Source organism: Haliotis cracherodii, unplaced genomic scaffold, assembly GCF_022045235.1.
Source record: "Haliotis cracherodii isolate W230 unplaced genomic scaffold, xgHalCrac1.p SCAF_1, whole genome shotgun sequence".
Lineage (NCBI taxonomy): Eukaryota > Metazoa > Mollusca > Gastropoda > Lepetellida > Haliotidae > Haliotis > Haliotis cracherodii.
This window is the reverse complement of record NW_027266264.1, coordinates 48,834,811-48,856,807: the sequence shown is the minus strand read 5'-3', so window position 1 is coordinate 48,856,807 and position 21,997 is coordinate 48,834,811. Positions and strand designations below refer to the sequence as shown.

The following is a 21,997-nucleotide window of genomic DNA, read 5'->3' as shown; positions in this document are numbered from 1 at the left end:
AGGATGAATGTGGGATTCAAACCCCTGAACATGGAATTCTGGTATGCCTAAGAAATGCAGATCTACACCGTGAATTGATTTGTCTGAGTGAGACTGCAGAGGACTGTAGAATTCAACGAGAATCAGGTCATCACATTAGTTAGTGCCACTATGCACAGATCATATCAGGAAATCATGTCACAACAAAATAAAACACTGTTTTCTGTTTGTTGTTTATGCCGCACTCAGCAATATTCCAGCTATATGACGACAGTCTCTAAATAATTGAGTCTGGGCCAGACGGTCCATGGATTGACATCATGAGCATAGATCTCCACATTTAGGATACGATGACATGCATCAACCTAGTCAGTGAGCCTGATTACTCGATCACGTAAGTTGCCTCTTACAACAAGCATAGTTTGCTGAAGACCAATTCTAACCTGGATCTTCACAGTTGCTCTCTGTTGTAGATACCATCAATTAGAATATATATATGCCACTATACCATGTACATGTGTCCTATGTGTGAACGCCGATGTAATGTCTCTATCAGTACATGTACAAGTTACTACAGAGCAGGTAAACAACTTCCTATTTTTTCCTAGTGTGAGAACTGATAAGTGTCATCAAGGCCTACTGACAATGTGACCTTATAAAGTCTGTCAACGGGGTCACGTCAAGGCATTTAGTTGTATTCTCTCTGGTCTGTGCCAAAACCTTTTGAGGCTATCATGACTAGTACAGTGTTCATTCAAGCTGCTGAAACTGTAGGGCCCTTTGGCCAAAACAATGACAAAGGTGGGACCATTTAAATGTAGTAAGTACAGAGAGAGCAACTTTTATTGGACGGTTAGAAGATAAAGCTAGGACAATAAAGTGACAGCAAGCCTGACAGTATAAGTGACACTTGTTACTGTGCTTGCTCATCTCCAAAATCAGAAATGGTTTCCAGGATTTCCTTTTGGTACTCAATAAAATTAAGCTTGATTAAATCACCATTTAACTGTTGATTATCAGACAAGAGGATAGGGAGCTATATAAAAAAAGCCAATCAACATCATCAAACAGCCTGTTTCATCATTGTTCATGTTTCAGATACCGGCAATGGGTACATCCTTGAACACTTAACAACAAAGGTCTTAACAGTGACACTTTTTTCCCCTTGATCTAATTTTGCAGTTAAAGTTGTCATACAACTGTATGGAAATGAGTTCCTAACATTTCGAATACACGTCTTTTCTGTTGCAATGGTATGCTATGTTTACGATACTAGATCAATTTATATTTCAAACCATGCGCCCAACTACAGCACTTAGTTCATAATGTTTGAATTGCAATTGAAATACATGTGGTCATGAAGTGATGCCATCACTTTGAATGAACACTGCAGTCCAAACTTGTTTTTCACAGTTTCAGCATCATTTTCTCACAGTTTCAGGATATATTGGGCAAGAAGAATTTCCATACAAAACTCTTAGTCAGTGGTCACATTCTGCTTTTCAGGTCTCCATAAATTTGTAACAGAGGGCGACAAAGGATTCAGTAACCTAGTTCATTGCTAGATAGATGTCAAAGCATGTTACACCTTTACTTTATAAGCTTTGATGAACATTAAAAAGTCTATCCCGATAAAGCTGATAAGTGAGAGTTCTTATCTTGGCTGTGGCAAGTACTCACAAAACATGGTGAGTTCACCTACTTTATGAATAACTGCAAAATAATTGTATCTTGGAGATAAACAGGTATAGTGCTTGTGGCCCTCTGCAGTGCACTCGCCCTTTGAAGTTTGATTTGTACTATGGAAGTACAGTTATTTCTGTCTGCAACTTTAGCCACTAGTCCGAAGCCTGAATCTAGTAAAATTCTGTTAGTCTAGTAAGATCAGCTAATAAACATGATATGATAAATAAAATCTACTGAAAATGATGCTTAGAGCCAAGCTCTGGCTAATGGACTCAAGGTTTTGACAAAGACTGTTATTTTACTAATCACTTCACATTCATACCAGGTATAATTAGGAAACTTTGAATGACCATTTACATATATTGTCCATACTGACAAAGTTGTTTGTGTTGTAACAGAAATGCATGTCAAAACCACATGCTTTCTAAATTATTAAATATGCAAATGCGAGGGATTTTTTACGCTGCAGTCAGCAATATTCCATCAATATCATGTTGGCCTGTAAAATCAAGTCTAGGTCTGGTAACCTAGTGGTTGATAGTATGAGTAACAATCGACACTGATGCATACATGCACAATTTTCACCTATTTAGGCGGGTCATAATTAGATTGAACTGCAGAAACAGTTTATGGCAACTGTAGAATTTTGCAAAATATATACAACAATATGGAAATAATGCAGTTAATCTATTCAAATAAACTTTCTAACCATGACAACACCAATAAACAAACAGGAACCCACATTGAAATACTAAGCCAACTGCGAACCGAAAATAGGTCATAACGAAAATAGAGCTGATAAGCAATATGTGTTGGCGACTCATTAGCAAAAGACATTCAGACTTATTTATATTTTCGTTTATAAATGATTAGGCACGTCGGAATAAAATGGTATGACTAACACTTTGGCAAACATGTGGGCGTGCTACTTCCCAAACCCGTTTCTTAAAACGTGATTGACCCGGACTTGCACCTGAGAATGGGAAATACACGTGGTTGCGAAAATTCTCTAAATTTACCTGGCCTTGGCTCTGACTTTGCCCCCCATCAAGCTGAGAGGCTTGAGTTTGAGACTGGGTCTGGGATGGAAGGGTAAAATCTGTAAAGTCGAAGTCGGATCCTTGAGTATCTGCGCCCAGAAGGTCGGTTTCTTCGGTATCCAGGAAAGTCAAAGTTTGCGAGCTTGGCCCATACGCATCTACGCTCATTTCTGATATTACAAATACCGTACACGACTACACTGATAATTAAACACCTTAAGTGTCTATCTTTCGCTTGTCACATGTTAAGGTCAACGGTAAAAACTGGAAGGTTGTGTAAAACTGAAAAATTCGTTGAAATGCAACCCTTCACGCCATTTCGTTCTTTAGCAGCTGACGTCAGGAAGTAAGCGGAAATGATGACGAAGTTCACATTAGCCCGAAATCTGATTACGTTTAACTCACAAGGGAGTTAACTCACCAAGCACACGTGAACTTCAATTGGTGCAAGATCGAAAGTTGGTGAACACATTCAATTTCTGTTTCATTAACAACCTGTGGCGTCTAAACGGGTATGGTATGGGTTCCGATCAGTAATAAAATCCTGTACTGCACTTTTAAATAGTTCACCACATGTCATTGTTTTCCTTGCTGTAGATCGAAATAGTTTGGGTGAGACCGATAGGAAGATCTCACTTGGACATTTCTTACTATTAAAGCTGCTGCATTTAGTAATGAGAACTGTTTGTCAAAACTTGTAGGAGAAAGTAATTATTGATATCTACTGATAAGGATAGATGTGAAACTGACAGAATGTAAAGGGGAAGTTTTTATCACAGGACTGATAAATGCCAGAACCAAAATATTGGTTTGCCTAACATTTTTGGTTGGGTTGAATTTGATCATGATTACGATCAAAGTTGTATTTGTCAGCTAGATCCTCTATGTAACAAAATTGCAACATCCTCAAATTTATGTACACAAACACCTTTGCCAAAATAAAATAAAAATGATTGGTTATGTTGATAAATCAGAAGTGAAATGTATTGATTCAGCATAAACATTTAGGCCAAAACATTTAGATGACTGCATTTCTAGTTATTACAATATTAACAAGCAATTTACAGAAAACAGTAGCCATCTTGGTTGATTTAAAGAGTATAGGGAGGTAATGACTTACAAGTTATAGACACCATTCAGTTACAAATGCTTGCAGCTTTGATCAACAAAATGAAATAGAAGAGTTTGTTTGAATAGTTACACTATTTTTTGTAAATATATATATATTCTTTGTTTCAATTGATACTGTTATATACATGTAAGTGTACAGTTATTAAATTTGTTTGAAGTTTTTGGCATTTATGGAAAGACTTGGTTGGTATGTCATGTCTTTGATACCAGGATAAGTCTTGTAAATGTACAAAGGTTTTTTCGAAAGCCTTTTGAAAGAATGTAGTTTACTTGTGAAAATGTACAGTCCTTGCATGCATTAAACTTAGAGCAAATACTTACACATTTGTAAAGAAAATCATATATGTGAATGTCAGTTTAAGTTCAGTCAATCTGAAAAAGTAACCTAAAAGTTTAGTTTCTGTACATTCAGAATGAAAGACAAGATGCTTGTTACGTATACATTATTGACAACTGTTGTCAGTATTACTTGTGTCCCTCAAGCATTCGGCCGCCTCCGTGGTCTAATGGTAGAGCGTCCGCCTGGAGAGAGGAAGGTCCGGGGTCCGATCCCTGGCCATTCGTATCAAAAGACGTTAAAAGATGTCTGTCTGGCATCCTGTCTGGCGCTCGGCATTAAGGGGCTAAAACAAGTACTAGTACAAGCAGCCACACAAACACACACACGTACATGCATGTCGCTATGTAAGTGCAATAATCTTGGACGCGACGTTAACCCAATTTCACCTCACCTCATCCCTCAAGCATTCATGAAAAGAGATGTCTTGAAACCGTGCACTTCAGATTTTTACTTTTCTGTTAGCAGCTCCCAACCTAAGGCAATGAATGTATGAATTGATTCTTCATTCAGATCTATTCGTGTTCCAGACTTTCACGATGAGTGTTTCCTGAGGATGGTTCTCACACAAAGTGTGAAGCATGTTGACTGTTTCCTCCGTCTTACCTCCAAGATAACTAGTGATGTCACAAGGTTAACCAGTCTAATCACAGAAACTCTCAACAACATCTCCTTGTTGGTAGTAATGTATAGGCCAGCAGCCATTTTGCATCCTGATTTCATTGCACAGCTTCAAAGAAGTGGACAGTATCCACCCAACCTCTTCGTCCCAGTCCTCAACTTCCCTTTCCAGCCCCAGATCTTAGCCAACCCTGCTGGCTTCATCAATCCCGTTACCTTGCCCGTCCAGAGAAATGATGCTGCTGATTTGAGAGAGAAGATACGTACTGATATACTGCGGAAGCTCAAGCACGAGGGAAGCGAGAGTCCTCGGTTACTGTCACCTGACTTTGCAACTGACAGTCTAGATGGTGTGACAATGTTTAAAGCTGCAAGGAATGATAATGTTGCACATAACAGGTAAATGTCCTGTTTTTATTAACATTATATATGTGAGCTTATGTAATGTACTTCTGTTCTTTGTTCACCATGTAATTGTGGTAAAATTTGTTTATCTGGAGCTGAATGTATGTTACTCTACCGTTTATCTGGAGCTGACTGCATGTTTATCTACCATTTTTAGCTGTAGCTGACTATGTTTATCTACCGTTTATCTGGACCTGCCTGTATGTTACTCCACGGTTTATCTGGAGCTGACTGAATGTTCCTCCTTCATTTATCTGGAGCTGATTGTATGTTTATCTACCGTTTATCTGGAGCTGACTGAAGGTTACTCTTCCATTTATATGGAGCTGACTTAATGTTTATACTCTCCCTTTTATCTGGAGCTGCCTCTATGTTACTCTCCCATATATCTGGAGCTGACTCAATGTCACTCTACCGTTTATCTGGAGCTGACTTAATGTTACTCTTCCATTTATCTGGAGCTGATTGTATGTTTATCTACCGTTTATCTGGAGCTGACTTAATGTTACTCTACCGTTTATCTGGAGCTGACTGAATATTACTCTACCATATATCTGGAGCTGACGGAATGTTTATCTACCGTTTATCTGGAGCTGACTTAATGTTACTCTACCGAGCTGACGGAATGTTTATCTACCGTTGATCTGGAACTGACTTATGTAACTCTGCTGTTTATTTGGAGCTGACTTAATGTTACTCTGCTGTTTATCTGGAGCTGACTTAATGTTACTCTACCGTTTATCTGGAGCTGCCTGTATGTTTATCTACCGTTTATTTGGAGCTGACTGAATGTTACTCTTCCATATATCTGGAGCTGACTGTATGTTACTTTACCGTTTATCTGGAGCTGACTGAATTTTGCTCTACCGTTTATTTGGAGCTGACTTAATGTTACTCTACCGTTTATCTGGAGCTGACTTAATGTTCCTCTACTGTTTATCTGGAGCTGCCTGTATGTTTATCTACTGTTTATCTGGAGCTGACTGAATGTTTATCTACCGTATATCTGGAGCTGACTGAATATTACTCTACCATTTATCTGGAGCTGACTGTATGTTTATCTACTGTTTATCTGGAGCTGACTGAATGTTACTCTTCCATTTATCTGGAGCTGACTGTATGTTACTCTACCATTGATCTGGAGCTGACTTATGTTACTCTGCTGTTTATCTGGAGCTGACTGTATGTTACTCTACCGTTTATCTGGAGCTGACTGTATGTTACTCTACCGTTGATCTGGAGCTGACTTATGTTACTCTGCTGTTTATCTGGAGCTGACTGTATGTTACTCTACCGTTTATCTGGAGCTGACTGTATGTTACTCTACCGTTGATCTGGAGCTGACTTATGTTACTCTGCTGTTTATCTGGAGCTGACTGTATGTTACTCTACCATTTATCTGGAGCTGACTGAATGTTTATCTACTGTTTATCTGGAGCTGACTGAATATTACTCTACCATTTATCTGGAGCTGACTGTATGTTACTCTACCATTTATCTGGAGCTGACTGAATGTTACTCTACCATTTATCTGGAGCTGACTGTATGTTTATCTACTGTTTATCTGGAGCTGACTGAATGTTACTCTTTCAGAGCTGAATGTATGTCAGCCTCTGTATATACTGTAAAATACATATATGAGGGTTGGTGTGGGTAATTTGGGTACTTTGGTTGGGTGGGTGATGAATAGGACCCAGGTACCGACAGGACTACACAGACCCAGGTACAGACAGGACTACACAGACACAGGTACCAACGGGACTACACAGACCCAGGTACCGACAGGACTACACAGACCCAGGTACCGACAGGACTACACAGACCCAGGTACCGACAGGACTACTCAGACCCAGGTACCGACAGGACTACACAGACCCAGGTACCGACAGGACTACACAGACCCAGGTACCGACAGGACTACACGGACCCAGATACCGACAGGACTACACAGACCCAGGTACCGACAGGACTACACAGAGCCATGGGGGCCAACAGGACTACAAGGACCCAGGTACCGACAGGACTACACAGACCCAGGTACCGACAGGACTACACAGACCCAGGTACCAACAGGACTACACAGAGCCATGGGGGCCAACAGGACTACACGGACCCAGGTACGGATAGGGCTACACAGACCCAGGTACCGACAGGACAACACAGACCCAGGTACCGACAGGACTACACAGACCCAGGTACCGACAGGACAACACAGACCCAGGTACCGACAGGACTACACAGACCCAGGTACCGACAGGACTACACAGACCCAGGTACCAACAGGACTACACAGACCCAGGTATCAACAGGACTACACAGACCCAGGTATCAACAGGACTACACAGACCCAGGTATCAACAGGACTACACAGACCCAGGTACCGACAGGACTACACAGAGCCATGGGGGCCAACAGGACTACACAGATCCAGGTACCAACAGCACCACACAGACCCAGGTACCGACAGGACAACACAGACCCAGGTACCGACAGGACTACACAGACCCAGGTACCGACAGGACTACAAGGACCCAGGTACCAACAGGACTACACAGACCCAGATACCGACAGGACTACACAGACCCAGATACCGACAGGACTACACGGACCCAGGTACAGACAGGACCACACAGCCCCAGGTACCGACAGGACAACACAGACCCAGGTACCGACAGGAGTACAAGGACCCAGGTACCGACAGGACTACAAGGACCCAGGTACCGACAGGACAACACAGACCCAGATACCGACAGGACTACACAGACCCAGATACCGACAGGACTATACAGACCCAGGTACCGACAGGACTACAAGGACCCAGGTACCAACAGGACTACACAGACCCAGGTACCGACAGGACTACACAGACCCAGGTACCGACAGGACTACACAGACCCAGGTACCGATAGGACTACACAGACCCAGGTACCGACAGGACTACACAGACCCAGATACCGACAGGACTACACAGACCCAGGTACCGACAGGACTACACAGACCCAGGTACCGACAGGACTACACAGACCCAGGTACCGACAGGACTACACAGAGCCATGGGGGCCAACAGGACTACACGGACCCAGGTACCGACAGGACTACACAGACCCAGGTGCCGACAGGACTACATATTTGGTTATAGGATATATGATATGACAAAAATGATCTGCGACTTCTGCAATGTTACACTATAAGTCCCGATGTTATATTTGGGATAACACTTTCTTAGTAAAGTACAGATTCTCGTTCTTTTTTGTAACATCGGTTACATTTGACCACTTTCCAAATGGCATTGTGTATTCATAGCTTTCGGCCATGGGAGCCATGCCAATTTACATTTGTCAGAGGGGTCTTCAAAGTATGTGATCTAGACTACCAGTTGTCAGACTTTCATTTTTGTGGAAGCCTCGGTGGCTGAGAGGGTTAGATCGCTGACTTTGTGTGCTGGCAATTAGGTGCCTCACTCTGGCAAGTGTGGGTTCGAATCCCGGACGGGACTGTACTATCCCGAATCTGTACTATACTAAGAAAGTGTTATCCCAAATATAACATCGGTTACATTTGACCACTTTCTAAATGGCATTGTGAATCTACAGTGGGTACGCAGGTAGTAAATTTGGACTCATCCCAACCCTAGCATATACCCAGGTCCTTCAATTTAATATTTCCAGGTCTAACAGCAGTAAGGAGAACCCTGGGATGAAGCGACCTCGGAGTGGGTCACGGTTTGAGACGCCAAAGAAACCCCGCATGGGAAAGCCTGGGGAGAAGGGTTTTCCTACAGGTATTCAGTGGTCCATTCCTCAAGCTATTGCCCCGACAGGAGCAGAGAGGGTAGGTACAACTTCATCACCTTTGGCTTTGTTGTCTGAAACTAGGTCTCTACTCCCCACCCCTAATCCAAGCAAATAGTCACAATCATTGTCCAAACACGAAGACAAAATACTAAAGATTTGTAATGCAAATTGAGTATTCTGCCACAGAATATTATGTAGTAACCTCCAAGGAAGGTATTTGTGAAGTTTTGTTCACCAAGAATGTATATGACTGATGTTAGAGGATGTGATCCCCCAAAATGCAAGCACATGTGTATCCTCTTGTGTGATGAGAAGGAAAGGTAGGGCTCAATGACAGATAACTCTGATTGGTAACCAAGAGCAACAAGATGGGCCCTAAGTCTAGAAGAGTCAAGTTTTGGGTTCTGTGTTATATGATCAGATTGTAGAAGGAACTTTGTTGTTTCAGGATAAGTACCAGGGGTCCGGAAACCGTCATATGCGCCGGACATGTCCGATTGGGAATCTCAAATGTCCGGTCTAAAATATTGCTTACCGGACATTTAAATTTTTCTGTCCGGACATTCTTAAATTTTGACCGGACATGATCAACAGTTGGGACTGAGCAATTTCTGTCTGCAGTTGTAACACAAAGAAGATTATCTACACTGACAAGCTTTGTTTGTTTTGATTGCTGTAAATACATCGTACCTAGAATGATAGTCCAATCGGTCAATCACTGTAATAGGCAATAAACTGAGTTGACACTGATTAACCGAGGATTTATTACTGAGAACATCTTGTTGATTTGAGTAAAATGTGTTTACAACTGTACATAAATACCTTGCATCATCGATGTACCTCATTATCCTCACAATGCTACGATACGTAACCTCAGTCAAGAAGCGAAAGCGTGACGACAGCCAGTCGACCGATGCAGATCAGTCGAGCGGATCTGCCAAACCCTCAAAGTCTGAGTGATCATTTTGTAAGTCGTGGCTAACGACTTTCACTTGGTTGACATACAACGAGGATTTGCAGATTTTATTGTTTTCAGTAGCTAGTCGTATATTGAATCTTGATTGACCGCCATTTTGCTTTCTCGGACAATCGATATCAAATTTTTTTATGGTCAATAATTAAGTACAGATGAAAAAGTATTCAAATAACTACTGCTATCAACGATAGTTTAGGATTTATGATTATTTTATCTGTCTTGTTTTTAAATAATCTTTAGTTTAAAAAAAACAACTTTTCCCGTGAGGTCACGTGATAACCAAATATGGGATAATAGTCTCGATCCAAATGTTACAACGCGTACACTTGAGCAGACTCATGAATATTAATTAGACCGTTCACAACGTTGACAGATCGTTATTATAACAGAAACAAACGTATGTTTTCCATATATATCTAAAATGATATTATTTGTTATTAATTGTCCGGTGAATTAAAAAATTTAAATTGAAACAATTCATAATTCATCATATTATGAATACGTAACAACTTGTAATTTGTGTGTAAAAAGTCGTACTAAAACACGCTGTTTGAAGGGGGCGTGGCAAAAATGTAAATGTCCGATTGGGATTTTAATTTTTCCGGACCCCTGATAAGTACACTCATGTCATGAATATCCAAATTGTTCCAGATATCGGAGTCTATATGGCAGTATTTCCTGCAGACTCAGCAGACAGAAGACATCTACCAGGCTAAAGTACGACTGAGAAATGCCCTGTATGCTGTGTTTCAGGGTGTCTTTCCATGTAAGTATGGGTGTTTGCGAGAGTACATATGAGAAGTGCCTGTATGCTGGGTTTCAGGAAGTCTCTCTTGAACAGACTGTTTCATCTGGGGGCTTGGTACATCCCCAAAATAGAATAATGTTTTAAGTTATCCTGCATTACTCCTTAATGCATTTACTGCTCGTTCTTGACACAGAGAAAGAGCTTGTGAGAGTTCTAGCTGAAGAAGTTGCTCCAACTAGTTGTGTGGCTAACCCTATCACACAGCTCCATGACAAGACCTGGTTTTGAGTCCCAGCATATGTTCTTGAATCCTTTGAGTGTTTTCAACACTATCTGTATTCTCTGTATTGCTTGATATTGCAAATTTATTGTTGTACCCTAGTGATATTATTGTTATTAAACTGCTGTTTTTTAGCGGTGATTATAAACCCACATGGCTGGGATAAATGATTATAGCATACATAATCGGGTGTGAAGACTATTTGATTACACTCTGCATTCATTGCAGAGACATGCCCCGTTGAAACAAGTGTCATGGAAATAAGTCGGGGTGGGACCCTCATCTCTAATGTCTGAATTGCACCGCTATCTGCACCCAGACCTCTAAGTGAGTGAGTTGGGTTTAATGCCGCTTTTAACAATATTCCAGTTATATCGCGGCGTGTCAGCTTATTGTGGGAGGAAAACCCGAAGTGATGCAGGTCTCAGGTGTTCCCCACTTCGGTGAAACCCACGAGCACGGGTATGGTGCTGACAAACCTAGAAACATAATCGGGGCGAACCGGGATTCGAACCCTCAGTCATAGGTTTCTGGCGTGCCCAAGGGACGCCCTCTGCACAGTAAATTACGCTGCCTTAGACGACTGGGCCACCCATGCCCCCCAGACCTCTAAGTGTAAAGATTGTCTGCTACTATCCCCTTCAGCTTTCTCCAAATACCTACAGGTAACTCTCTAAAGGCAGACACAGAGGACACATGGCGCAGACTACATTGAGCTCGACTCTACCTGCGCATGACCAGCTTTCCATGGCACAGGCGCTTTAGGTGCCTCTAGGATTCGGACCCTCATCCAGTCTCATTAAAATCAGATCTTAGTTCTCGCTAGCGCTAAAAAAGATCTGAGGACATCCTATTAGGGTCACGTCAGAACGACCTTTCATCCCACCAATCAAAGCGTCGCTTACCAGATCATGAAAGTGACAGTCGGAATGTGTTTTGTATTCGTGCAGCCTTGAAAATGTTAACATGGGGTATTCCGAACGACAGTTACAGCCCCTTTGACTGATTCTGTCAAAATTATCGTCTATCTCTAGCTTCCATGGGCTAAACATTTCAACAGAGGAGGCGTTGCACAGTACGTGGGAAGCACTGCCATATAAACGCAACCATATATTAGACATTCTGAAATGTTCGTTTGTTCAGTTTTCAAAATTTGAATCGAGAACTGTGTCAACATAGTTTTCAAGCGTAGTCTGAAGTGGAAGTCGCCAGGTTGAAACAAGTGCCATAAAGCTCGAGAAAGCTGCTTTCTAATTGGCTGATGTCGACTTCTTGTTCGTCATTTCTGTGGTTGGTCAAAGTTTGCTAAAGGTCGTACTGACGTGACCCGTAATGGAGTGTCCTCAGATCTTTGTTTAGAGGCAGCGAGAACTAAGATCTGATTTTAATGAGATTGGACCCTTGCCAAGCTCTCATTGACACCATCCTTCAAGGAGCCTTAATATAGGAAGGATGACTTCCCAGTCCATGGACATTGCGGATACAGCTCACACCTTGGATGACGACCTGTACCACATGACTGGCTCCAACCGCTCTGCCACCATCCGTGCCCTGGAAAATCGGCCAGCCTCCATAGAGACTGAGATCTCTTCCCCTAAAAGGACTTGGACTAGTACCACAACTTGGCTACATTCAAGCACTAGCTGGAGTGTCCACTGTACTTCCGGCTACTCAGGCTCAGGCTCCTCAGATCCAAGATCCAGGCCCACAATGCCTTGATAAGCCTAGACATCAAGGATGCGTACCTACATGTACTGATCATCCCCAACGACAGGAAATTCCTTCACTTTTTCTGAGAGGGAGTCCACTATCAATGGGCAGTGCTCCCACTTTGAATATCTTAAACCCTGTGACTATTCACTTTGCTTCGCAAAACCGATAGCCGCCTACCTCCATCTTAGAAGTGTCCAGTTTGAGGCGTACATTGATGACTCCCTCCTGAACCACCAGGACAGGTCCACCTGATCCCACACAGGGACTTCACACAGCGTCTCCTCCATCAGTTGGGCTGGATCATAAATTTCCAGAAGTTGGAGCTCATGTCATCGTATGATCCTCAATTCATCGTAGGCTGCTTTTGGACTGTGTCCTGGCTCTTCAACACCCCCGCACTCACTGCCATGGCACGCACTCCGGGGTCTCCTCACGTCGGAGCAGGAACCAACATCCTATGGAAGGTTTCAGCTCTGCCCTATCCAAATGTTTCTCGCTCCCTACATCAGGCTCCAGGACCAGTACTCCCCGACCACCTCAAGCCACATCTCAAATGATGGATGATGGAGTCGAATGTCTTAGATGGTATCTCCTTGACAGAGCTCACGGCCTCATTATACCTGTTCGTAGACGCTTCACTCCACATCAACAACTTAGAGCTTATCCTGGCTCTATTTCACTGGAAGCAGATGCTTCAACACCATATCCACAGACAACATCACTGTGATAGAGTTCCTCTGCAACCATGGGACTACCTCCTCCCAACCTCCTCCCTGTTATGGCAGATGTTCAGCCTCTTACATCTGATCGATCAACTGGACCTCCAGTTTCAGATTCAACACATCCCTGGTTGTCGCAACATCCTTGCAGATGCCCTCACTAAGCCAGACAGGGTAGCCCTACAGAATGGAAACTCCATCTGTCAAAACCTCGGCGATCCCAACATAGACCTGTTTGCCACCAGAATCTATCCGGTGCTGAGCCATATACTTATACACTTTTCCTCCTTCAGAGCTCCTTCCCAGGGTCCTTCAGAAGATCAGATCGATCCGCAACCTCGCTCTGACTGGGATAGTGCCTTGGTGGCTGGCCAGAGGCTGGTTTGTGGACCTCAGAAGAATGTGCCCCACCAACCCCTTGAACTTCCAGACCTCCCACCCTCCCTTATCCGCAAGACAGATTACATCTTCACGTCTGGTCCATCTACAAAGAGCGTTAGCGGAAGGGCTGGGGTTTGATCCCCGCCTGCGTCATACCAAAAGATGTTAAAAGATGGTACTTGTTGTTACCCTGTCTGGCGTTCAGCTTTAAGGGGCGAAAACAAGGACTGGCCGACTCGGAGTCTGTGTCTGAGTATACTGTGTCTGAGTGGGGAATTCATGTTAAACTGCAGCATGGTATCTCAGTGGGCTGGCACTATAAATCAGCATCAGTCTGGACTAGTACAAGCAACCACACACAAACACGTGCATGCACGTCACTATATGAGTGCAATCTTGGATGCGACGTTAAACCCTATTTCAACTCCGCTACAAAGAGCTTTAGGCACCAAGGGCTACTGAGCAAGGGCAGTGAAAGCCATCACCTTAGTGCACAAACCTTCCACCAGGGGCCTTTGTGATGACAAGTTGCACTCCCTTCGAGAGTTTCTCTAAGGAGAAACACCAGGATCCTGCCGCTGCGTCACCCCAATTCTTAGCAAAATACCAACTGTTCCTGTGCCACAAGCATCCCCTGAGGGGCAGTACCATCACTACCTACTTTGTGGCCCTTAACTACGTCCTGACAGTTCTGGAAGATCGAAAGTTGACCTCTCCACTCTGTGTCGTATTACAACCTCACCAAAAAGACTATCTTTCTCCTGGCTCTAGCAACAGCGGCACGAGTGACCCAACTACATGCCTTAGTTATCACCTGTGTCAGATTTGAGCACAGAACAAATGGAGCTTTTCATCTTTGGCTGTGCTGGGATTTTATCGCCAAGAATCAACTCCCAGGACAGTCGGATAGATCCTTCGATAGTGGGGATTAAAGACAAACTGGATCTCATATTATATCCTGTACTGGCCCCACGATGCTTCATCCGGCACTACAGGAATCACAGTGGAAAATGTTGTTGCCTCTTAATACCGATATCTCCAACGTGTCAGGCAGAAGTCATCCGCAACAAGATCGCCCTGTGGCTTCACGCCCTCATCCTCCAGGGCTACGAGGCCGTAAGACTGGATCCTCCGAGAGCCAACAACCCTCATGATATCCGGGCTGTAGCCTCCACCATTGCCCTCCATAGCAACTGCTCCATCTGGCGCTCAGAAACTGTCTACGCAGGCACTACCTACCAGATAGCCACTAACCGCCCCCAGGCCCCGCTGAAGCTTCCATGTGTCCGGAGCAGACCCCAGACTAGAAAGTTACATGCTGCACGCATTGTTTCGGTACGTCAGTATTGGATTTTAACTCCGTATTAATTTCATTTACTGCAATGATACCTGGACATCACGCATACTGACTCTCCCTCCCTGCCGACAGGAATGGTCGTTGCTGATTGGCTGATTGGCCGGTCTGTAGAGTCGGAAGATAACATCTGAAGGTATGCCCTCCTCCATACCGTCCGATGCAGATGCATCAAGAAGTAATGCAGGATGCTCTGTTTCAACAGTTATGTGCTGATCAGTGATGTCACTACTTCGGGGGTCCCATGTGAGCTCTGTGATAGGGTTAGCCACACAACCAGTTGGAAAATACTTCTTCAGCAAGAACTCTCACAAGCTCTTTCTCTCTCTCAATGACAAGCAGAAAATGCATTAGGTAGCAATGTAGGATGAATATACTGATATAAAAAAAAATCTAGCATTTTACTAGTTTTGTCCCAAAGAATAGTAATGTGTTTGTTATCGATAGTTGCCAGGATTCTTGTCATTGATGCTAAATGATCTTTCTGTTATTCATGTTCAGTCAAAACATTGCATGTGTTTAAGGCGCTAAAGGAACAAATATTTGTTTCAACAAAATGAACTCTCACTACTTTTTAATAGGCTCACTTACTCACTCTGCTGTGATTAATGAACACAGCAGTATCAACTGAGATATTTTTGTGTTTTCTTCCAGTTTGTGGTCTGTACATTGTTGGGTCTTCCATGAATGGTTTCGGCACAAGAAACAGTGACATGGACCTCTGCCTCATGCTGTCTATACATAATGTAGGTACATCACACGTCATTCACAGCCCTGTGTACGACCTCTCCCTCATGCTGTCTATATATAACGTAGGTACATCACACGTCATTCACAGCACTGTGTACGACCTCTCTCTCATGCTGTCTATACATAACGGAGGTACATTACACGTCATTCACAGCTCTGTGTACGACCTCTCCCTCATGCTGTCTATACATAACGGAAGTACATCACACGTCATTCACAGCACTGTGTACGACCTCTCCCTCATGCTGTCAAACATAACGTAGGTACATCACACATCATTCACAGCCCTGTGTACGACCTCTGCCTCATGCTGTCAAACATAACGTAGGTACACCACATGTCATTCACAGCTCTACCACTGTACCACTTCTACCTCATTGCCTGAAAATTCCGAAGAAGAAATTAGACTTGATATTGTGGTTGGCTGTTTTCAGATTGACCAGAGGAAGGAGGCTACAGAGATATTGTTCCTGCTACAGAAGTCGTTAAGGAATTGTTGTAAGCGACTTCAATACACGTTCTAGTTTACTAATGATGTTAAAGTTGAATCAATTCACTGATGCACAGCAACATGAAACTAAAGAAAATCTAAATGCTTCTCTTTGTCGTAATGCAGTGTTTCACAAATTGTTTTCATTATCTGCACATTGGAAAATCCACAAGCTGGTGGACAGTGGCCAGAAATCTATGATCATGGGAATGTCTTTCCTCCCACATCATCTGACACACCGTGATAAAATTGGAATACTGTTCAAAGCGGTGTTAAACCCAACTCACTCACTATTTCAGATCATGTATTTCTGTTTTCTTTAAGCAATACTAGTATTTGATTCTCAAAAGAGATGTGTAAAAAAATAAACTTTTGTTATTCTGTTTTACCCCAGGATATCAACATTACACAAAAAATTGTCACACTATTTATGGAATATTGTGAACCAACTTCACAAAGTATCTTTTCAGGCTGAGTGAAACATATCTAACAAATAGATTTCCCTGAATTCAGGGACTAAACTTCTACTTGGTGATTCCTACCTTATGTGACAGGATGTGTTGTATCTGTTTCACCAAGGTGTGGGTTCTGTATGTTTTCTGATATATCCAAGGAATGTTGAATACATGCATGTCATGTCTTCTTGCAGTCTTTGTGAAAAAGTGTCAAGTCATCAGAGCTGCTGTCCCAATTCTTCGATTCTGGGATAAATGCAGGTGATTTTTACATCAATATGATTTTCTATAAATAATAATAGTAATGTATGTACTTACATTGCACTTGCCTCCATACTCTCGGTGTATGCGCATCACGTTAACATTCTTAGCCCACTCACTGGATTAGTGTGCACTTGAGTTTCTCGATCATCTCCCTTGGGAATATACAACCCAAGCTGCCTTGTCAGGTGCTAGAAGGTTAAGTCACATTATTAACCTGGTCAGTCGATCACTGTACTCTCAATTTTCTTTCTCCTTTCCCTGGGAAATATACACACTCCTGAAGCTGCCTTGTCAGGTGCTAGAAGGTTAACAGTCACATTATTAACCTGGGCAATTGATCAGTGTGCAGTCGATTTTATTTCTCATCTCCCTGGGAAGTATACAGCGCAAACCGCCCAGAAGGTTAATAGTCACATGACCATAATTACTTGCCTTAGGAAACACCACATGTGCTACCTGTACTTTAATGTGGGGCAGGACCAAAGTCCAAAAAACTCTCTGTACATCACAGACTCTTTGTTATGAAGAGAAAGATACCTGTGGGATTTTGTTTGGTCTCAGTTGTGAATATTTGTGTTACATTTTCTGGGGCATAAAATATATATGTTTTCATCAATACACAAACAGATATGAAAAAAACTAATGCATGTTTCCAGACTATAATATTCCTGTTTTGAAACTAAAAATGATAATGTTCTTTGTGCAAACTGACTTTTTTTACTTTCTTTTGCCTGATTTTGTTCTTGCGCATGCAGTAGACATGATTGCTAAGTGTGCACTCTTATTATTCAGGGACTTTGAGTGTGATCTGAACATCAACAACGCTGTTGGAATCAGGAATACACATTTACTGAGATACTATGCAACAAGTAAGTTTATGTCATCTTCCAGAGGCAAGAGCGTCCACTAGCCTTCTGATCAAACTCGTTTCCACCCTTGCCACACCAAGCCCACTTTCCTGTGCACATATTGTTAGTCCAGTCAGAGAACGTTTCACAGAATCAACATCCACAACCATATGAAAGTGATTTACCGATGCCTGTCTTTGTTGACACAAATATGTCTGTTTCATCTTTTAAGCCCCTCAATGATTGCCTGCGTTTGTCTGTCAAGGATGAAATTGCAAATTTTCGGTATCTGATCAACTAGGTCGTCGTCTATGGTAGTTGCCATCTTTGTGAAGCCATACGATATGAGAACAGCGATCTGATTGGATATTGTGCTTTCATCACAAGGGGCACAACTTGTGTTCTATGCGAGGTGGCGCCAGGATTGATCCAAGAAAAGTGGGCTTGGTGTGGCAAGGGTAGAAACTAGGCTTTGATATAGGCTAGTGGACACTCTTGCCAGGGGAGGATGAGTTTACGTAGTTACAAAGAATTACAAAGTCTTAGAGAAAAACACTGTGATACCTTAATATTTTTTCTGCAAAACCAAAATGATTAAAAATGTGAGTTCTGAATAAAATGAAACCTTCTCCATTAGTCAATAGCAGAGTTCGAAATAAGCACCTTCCCGTGGCAGGTAGATCTCTTGGCGGACTTGTAGTTTCTAATTTGTATGGGTCCTTATAGCCAGCAGTAAACATACTTGTCCATTTATTTGTCAAGTTAAGCTGCAGCTTTTTAAATGAGGGCTTAAAGAATTTAGTCAGGTCCTGCATGTTCTAAAGTCTGTGGGTCCTGAAGGCAGTTTGGCAGTTGTTTTTATTTCGAACACTGCTCATAACCCGTAGTGGGCCTCTTTTGTGTGGAAGCCTCAATCTCTTCCAGGTGATACTTGATGACATATTGACTATAAATTATTGAGGCTAACATAAATTCATTGATTGATTCTGTTCCAAATTTTTCAGAAATTTGTGGCGGGAGATATTTTTATATAGCGTTCCGTCTGTCCGTCCTTCCGTCCCTCCATCCTTCCGTCCGAGCTTTTGTACGGCCCATAACTTTTTAACCATGCACCCTAGCCTCACCAAACGTGCCACACCCATTTACCACAATGAGTACTTGTGCCTTTTGCTAGTTTGAAGCTTCTGAATTTTTTAATTTTTGCTGTTTCCATGGACACATTAAGAAACATCAAGAATGTATGTTGTGCTAAGCATTGATTATCCCACACTAGATTGAAATATATTTGCCAAAACATGTGTTCAGTTCAAACATAATGCATCCTCATGGGGGTTACAAAGGAAAGGGCAGTTCCTCTGACTTAAAGCAACGGGTATATTTCATTAATTACAAACTATTTACTATTTGTTGTTGACCAGCAGGGATAATGGGGATATGTGAGCTTTGCTCACTTCTTTCTTGTTTTTATGATGTTTTCATTTTGAAGAGGTTTGGAGCGCAAATTTTTCAACTCATCTTTGTACATGATCTATTGATGGATTTGCTGTGGTAACCATATCTCTGTGCTGATCCCTATAAACAATTTTGATTTTGACTTGTCGCTACACAGGAGTTTCAGACAGTTTCTTAGTGTTTTCCTAATCGATTCATGATCCAAATCTGCATCTACATAAGACACTGTCCTTGACTGTGAAGCAATGTGTTTTTTCTGTCTTACATTAGCTGTTTCAAAAATCATCAAATCCAATGAGTGTTTTTGAGGAGTGTGATGTATGTTTGCAGTGGACTGGCGGGTACGCCCCTTGATGCTGTACATCAAGTTTTGGGCCAGATTCCATGACATAAATGATGCAAGGAAGAAGACGATATCCAGCTACTCATTAGGCCTCATGCTGATACACTATTTACAGGGTGAGATGGTTGTTGTAATCTACAGATGCGGACTTAAAAATACCTCTTAAAATATTCTGACTGAATTTGGTTTGGACTTTATTTGATAACACTTGTATGTCTTCCAGTCTTATAAGTTCAGTTTCTCGTAATATGCAGTGGAAGCATTATAAGTTGTAGCAGAATCACAAGGGGTTCATGGGGTTTTATGAGTTCCTTGTTACGTTTAATAAACCCTAATGCAGGATGCATAAAACCCCATGTACCCCCGTGATCCTGCTACAACAAAGTTATCTTACCATCATGTTTTAATATGACATTGTAAAAGAAAAATTCAAAATTGATAGAGAACAGCTGTTCAATTGAGCAGAGGTTAGCTTGTTTTGTGTCACATGACTTCCATTGTGGCTTTTTGCTTCGAAGAGGTGTATGGGATTTATTCTACCTCTCAGAGATCCACGTGTAGTCTGACTTGCTCGTGGCTGGGTATGAGACATTTATTCCCCCTGAGAATTCTTTTCCCTCCATGGCGTACACAGCAAACTACGGTTATTGCGAACTCAGAGGGACCACTAATTTTAGTTTGTAATAACCATAGTTCGTTATAAGCATATATACATCATATATACAACAAATGGCCAGGACTAAAAATAAGTTTGTTGTATTTGTCAGTTCGTTATTAGCGTGTACGTTATAAATGCAGTTTACTGTACATAGTATTTGATCAGGATCAAGTAAGATGGACCAATCAAATCTCATCATTCTGTCATGGAGGTATGATAAAGGTTCTTGTGTCTCTTAAAGGGCAAGTTCACACGGAAATGAACCTTTTTTTCTTGTACTTTTTCCACATTAAAAGTATTAACATAGAAGTGTCATAGACAAAAATATAAAAACATCATATTTAATTAACATATTTTTTGCACTAAAACGATTTATATTTTTCACATTTTCCAAGTGTTCTATTTCCATAACAAAAACACCATGGCTTATGTCCCTTGCAATATGACGTCATTGGTGCCAATTGATAAACATTATGACGTCATCATGCTTTGTTAGAGCCGCTTCACGTGGTGTAGGTACAGTTTTGTGATTCTAGCATCTCAGATGCCAGCCAGAATTGTGTTATGCTGAGTCACCACTGCGCCGGAGTGTGCCGTAGACCATGTTGTTTTACCGGAAACTGGTCCTTGATATCTTTTGCGTTGAGAATAGACGGGGACCCAGTTGAATTGGCACCAATTACGTCATAATCTAAGGGGGATAACTCAGGCCTATTTTGCTCGTAAAACGAAGGCCTCATAACGGCACATCACTTTCACACTATTGTGAGCTTCCTACTTTCACTGTGAAAAAAAATGAGTGTATATTTTCAAACACAGATACTAACTAATTCTAAAATTGCGTTTTGTTTAGAAAAAGAAAGAAAGTGATTTTTGCGTGTACACTTCCCCTTTAAGTCTTCTCCACTACCATGTAGTAATACTGCTGAAAGATGTTTGCTCGTCTTTATTAGGACAATTTAGCTTCAAATCGAAAGGATTTATTCTAACTCTTTAAAAGAAAAAAAAACAGGGGCAGTTATTGACTAGAGCGCCAAATTCACACTTTGATGATTTGATTCTTAGTCTGTCACTGTTGGCTACACTGCTTCATATTAGTAATAGACTGACTTAAATATGTGGTTGTTGGATACAAAACAGTTTGAGTTGCACTGTGAACACAAACACATACCATCAGTTTGAACTTGATGTTTCAGTTGGCTGTAATCCCCCAGTGCTGCCCTGTCTCCAGACACAGTTCCCAGTAAGTGGCACAAGCCATTTACATTTTCATTGAAATGTGACAATGTCTATATGGAGAAAGGTTTTTTGAAAATTGATCATAAGAACAAATCAAACTACCTTGTCTCACAAGTTGATATCTTGTACCACCTAGTACCTGGATATCTTGTACCACCCAATACCTGGAAATCTTGTACCACCTAGTACTTGGATACCTTGTACCACCCAATACCTGGATATCTTGTACCACCTAGTACCTGGATATCTTGTACCACCTAGTACCTGGATATCTTTTGCCACCCAATACCTGGAAATCTTGTACAACCTAGGATCTGGATATATTGTACAACCA

The 21,997-nt window shown here is 41.9% G+C and overlaps 2 protein-coding genes across 3 annotated transcripts in view; one reads left to right on the top strand and one right to left on the bottom strand.

Annotated features, from left to right (window-relative positions):
- Positions 1 to 3,043, bottom strand: part of LOC139478847 (regulator of nonsense transcripts 1-like) — a 37,731-nt gene extending 34,688 nt beyond the window's left edge. Inside the window, exon 1 of the mRNA XM_071261515.1 lies at positions 2,685 to 3,043. Within this exon, the coding sequence (XP_071117616.1) occupies positions 2,685 to 2,873 (189 nt within the window). The 5' untranslated portion in view covers positions 2,874 to 3,043. The remainder of the gene's footprint in view (positions 1 to 2,684) is intronic.
- Positions 3,044 to 3,134: 91 nt separating this feature from the next.
- The window catches only part of LOC139478833 (poly(A) RNA polymerase GLD2-like), a 28,470-nt gene continuing 9,607 nt past the window's right edge, over positions 3,135 to 21,997 (top strand). Inside the window, exons 1-10 of one of the 2 annotated variants that reach the window (XM_071261496.1) lie at positions 3,135 to 3,217; positions 4,704 to 5,193; positions 8,868 to 9,030; positions 10,621 to 10,735; positions 15,819 to 15,910; positions 16,349 to 16,412; positions 17,054 to 17,120; positions 17,916 to 17,992; positions 19,754 to 19,882; positions 21,621 to 21,667. In XM_071261496.1, the coding sequence (XP_071117597.1) occupies positions 4,730 to 5,193; positions 8,868 to 9,030; positions 10,621 to 10,735; positions 15,819 to 15,910; positions 16,349 to 16,412; positions 17,054 to 17,120; positions 17,916 to 17,992; positions 19,754 to 19,882; positions 21,621 to 21,667 (1,218 nt within the window). In that variant the 5' untranslated portion in view covers positions 3,135 to 3,217; positions 4,704 to 4,729. The remainder of the gene's footprint in view (positions 3,218 to 4,703; positions 5,194 to 8,867; positions 9,031 to 10,620; positions 10,736 to 15,818; positions 15,911 to 16,348; positions 16,413 to 17,053; positions 17,121 to 17,915; positions 17,993 to 19,753; positions 19,883 to 21,620; positions 21,668 to 21,997) is intronic. The other variant, XM_071261506.1, reaches the window with a different exon arrangement.